Source organism: Myotis davidii, unplaced genomic scaffold (genome assembly GCF_000327345.1).
Source record: "Myotis davidii unplaced genomic scaffold, ASM32734v1 scaffold267, whole genome shotgun sequence".
In the NCBI taxonomy this organism is placed as follows: domain Eukaryota; kingdom Metazoa; phylum Chordata; class Mammalia; order Chiroptera; family Vespertilionidae; genus Myotis; species Myotis davidii.
Window position 1 is genome coordinate 916,215 of NW_006297747.1, and position 3,164 is coordinate 919,378.

The following is a 3,164-nucleotide window of genomic DNA, read 5'->3' on the forward strand; positions in this document are numbered from 1 at the left end:
TTCCCTTGTCCCCTGGAAAGAAAAGACACAGAGAAGAGACTCCCTGGGCCCCCTTATCTCTAATAATGAAAGCGTAATATGCTAATTAGACCGGACAGCCGAACGACCTTCCGGACGTCCTTCCTGACGAAGCCGGGGCTGCAAGGGCTGAGCCCCTTGCACGAATTTCGTGCATTGTGCCTCTAGCACATATATAAAATGCTTATGATTGTGACTTTCTGTATGCTGTTTATTCTGTAGTTGTGGAATGTGGACTCCTGTTTAAAAGTGGCTGATTGCAGAGGACATTTAAGTTGGGTTCATTGTGTGATGTTTTCTCCTGATGGATCATCGTTTTTGACATCTTCTGATGACCAAACAATCAGGGTGAGAAATACTGACATTTTTGTTTTAGACATTTATTGATGGTAAGCTAACCCTCCTACAAATTAAGAAATTGATGGGCACTATCGAGGGAAGTGAAATAGGAAACCAGTACATTTAGATTGATCCTTGAAAAGTGCTATTATGTGGACATAACAGTTTCATTCATTTAGGACATGTTCATTGAATATTACTATGGGCCAGGTGCGGGGGGAGTCCAGTGATTAAACTGTATTTTGGTTAATTTAAATATGTTACATTTTATTCCTCAGAGTAGTATTGACTATTTCCTCTACCTTGAATTCCCACATCTAGTTTCTTGCCAAATCCGATGGATCCTACCTTTCCAGTTTCTATCATTTATTTCTACTTTTCCATTTCAAGTTTAAATACTCATTACCTGTTGCCTCTCTTGTATTAGATTCTGCCTTGGTTTTCTACTTGCTGCTTCTAAGATATTTTCCTTATGTGCATATAGCCATGTCATTTTTGCTAAAACAACAACCAGATAGTGGCTCCTTTGCATACCAAAGTAAATGTGTACTAAATCTCCTATCAAATTTTTCAACAGTATGGCCTCACTCTGCTGCAGTCCGTCTTCTAGTTTATTTCTATAGGTGGCCTACACTAAACTGCTCACATTTCCCCAAGCATATAGTTCCTTGCCTCTTTACTTTTGCTTATGTGGTTTCTTGTGTTTGGAATACCCGACTTCTCCGTACCTCTCCTTATTAAAATCCTAACGGTCCTACAAGCCACAATACTCCTCTGCAGCCTTTCCTAGTGTTTCATTTGGGGGACTGTAACTCTAAGTCATTTTCTTACGGTACTTACCAAAGCCTGCCTTGGACTTCAGTATACATTTGATCTACTCCTCACCTCTAATATTCTGTTGCTCCTCTGACTTGTGCACATATTTTAAATGATAAATTTGTTGAGGCCAGGGACTCTGGTTGTCCCTGTAGCATCTGATACAGTGTTTTGTACAGATTGTAACTAAAATTCATGTAGTATATACTGTATGCCTGATGTCATGCAAAGTGCTGTACATGTCTTTGCTAATCGTCACAACAGTCTTTTGTGCAGCTGAGGAAACAGACACAGAAAGGTTAAGTCAGTGCTACACAAAGTGCCCGTCTCAATAAGCTTGAGCCAGAAGGATAATCCATGCACTGCTTCTTTCATCAAGGAGTCTTGTTTAAAAAAATCACTAAGTACACTGTTAACAGTGTGTAGTGTAGTAGAGTGGATTTACATTCTGGTACACGCCCCTTATCTTGGTATCAAACAGTTTGAGAACCAGCAGAAGGTTCTTCTCTTTGAATAGCACTGTGTTTACGTAATCTATCCAAAGTTACAGGTAGAACTAGAATTTACACTAAGGCATTTGGGCTCTAGCACCCATTTCTTCAATACTAACTGCTTCTTACTAGAGCATGTAATTAAAAATGTTTATTGTTGAATTATAATCAAATGATTGAATATTTTTTAGCATGATAGGCATTTTGAGTGTGAAGCTTGTTTTGTATTTTGCTAAGGCTTATCTTTATTAAGATTTTGAGGATACAGTAATCTTATTTTGTTTTTTAAAATCTCTTAATCAGCTCTGGGAGACAAAGAAAGTTTGTGAGAACTCTGCTATAGTGTTAAAGCAAGAAATAGATGTTGTATTTCAAGAAAATGAAGTGATGGTTCTGGCAGTTGACAATATAAGACGTCTGCAAGTAAGTATTTTTTAGAAAACAATTAGAAAAATTTTTTAAAAGTAAGTCTTTATTGTTGAAAGTATTACATATGTCCCCTTTTCCCCCCTCATTGACCCCCTCTATCCCTCCCCTGAGTCCCCTGCCCCAGGCCCTCACCACCCAATTGTCTGTGGCCATGGGCCATGCATATATGCATACAAGGTTCTTGGTTGAACTCACAATTCGCCATTTTTCTTGTTTACTTTTGGGCTTGGGCTCAGGCACAGTTGTCTAGTATCCAACAGATGCTCAGGTATCAGTTGACTAAGTATATAGATCTTGAGCTGAGGCTCAGATAGTATTTAAAACATCTCATTCCTCTTCTGTTGGTATCAGTGGTCACATGTCTTGATTTGCATGGAGTCTAGGTTATCATGAGGACAAACTTGAACTTGTCCACAGCAATGATTTAGACATGTCTGTTGGAGTATGCAGGGGAGATGGGCATACCAATGGGAGTGTTATTGCAGGGAAATGATAACAGGGTCTTTGGAAGAACAAAATCACATCAAGTGAGGAAGGAGTCTGACCCATTGGAACTAAGCTGGAAGGAGCTGGGCTTCACATACTGAAATACACCTGTTTATTCACTCATTTACTCACACATTTGTTCAAAAATATTTCTTGAATGCTTCTTATGTTTCTGAAAAGGAAAAGTTTTTTTAAAAAAACATTTTTATTGATTTCAGAGCGGAAGGGAGAGAGGGAGAGAGAGAGAGAAACATCTTTGATGAGAGAGAACCATTGATCAGTTGCCTCCTGCACGCCTCACACTGGGGATTGAGCCCACAACCCGAGCATGTGCCCTGACCTGGGAATCAAACTGTGATCTCCTGGTTCATAGGTCGACTGAGCCATGTCGGCCGGGCAGGAAAAAGTGCCGGGGTCCAACCCCAGCAGGTCCAGGGGAAGGGAGAGGGGGAGAGAGAGAGAAACATCTTTGATGAGAGAGAACCATTGATCAGTTGCCTCCTGCACGCCTCACACTGGGGATTGAGCCCACAACCCGAGCATGTGCCCTGACCTGGGAATCAAACTGTGATCTCCTGGTTCACA

General features: G+C 40.5%; 1 protein-coding gene across 1 annotated transcript in view; it reads left to right on the forward strand.

Annotated features, from left to right (window-relative positions):
* Window positions 1-3,164, forward strand: part of APAF1 (apoptotic peptidase activating factor 1) — a 100,843-nt gene that overhangs the window by 72,452 nt on the left and 25,227 nt on the right. The window contains exons 19-20 of the mRNA XM_006773338.2: window positions 241-366; window positions 1,968-2,087. Coding sequence (XP_006773401.1) covers window positions 241-366; window positions 1,968-2,087 — 246 coding nt within the window. The remainder of the gene's footprint in view (window positions 1-240; window positions 367-1,967; window positions 2,088-3,164) is intronic.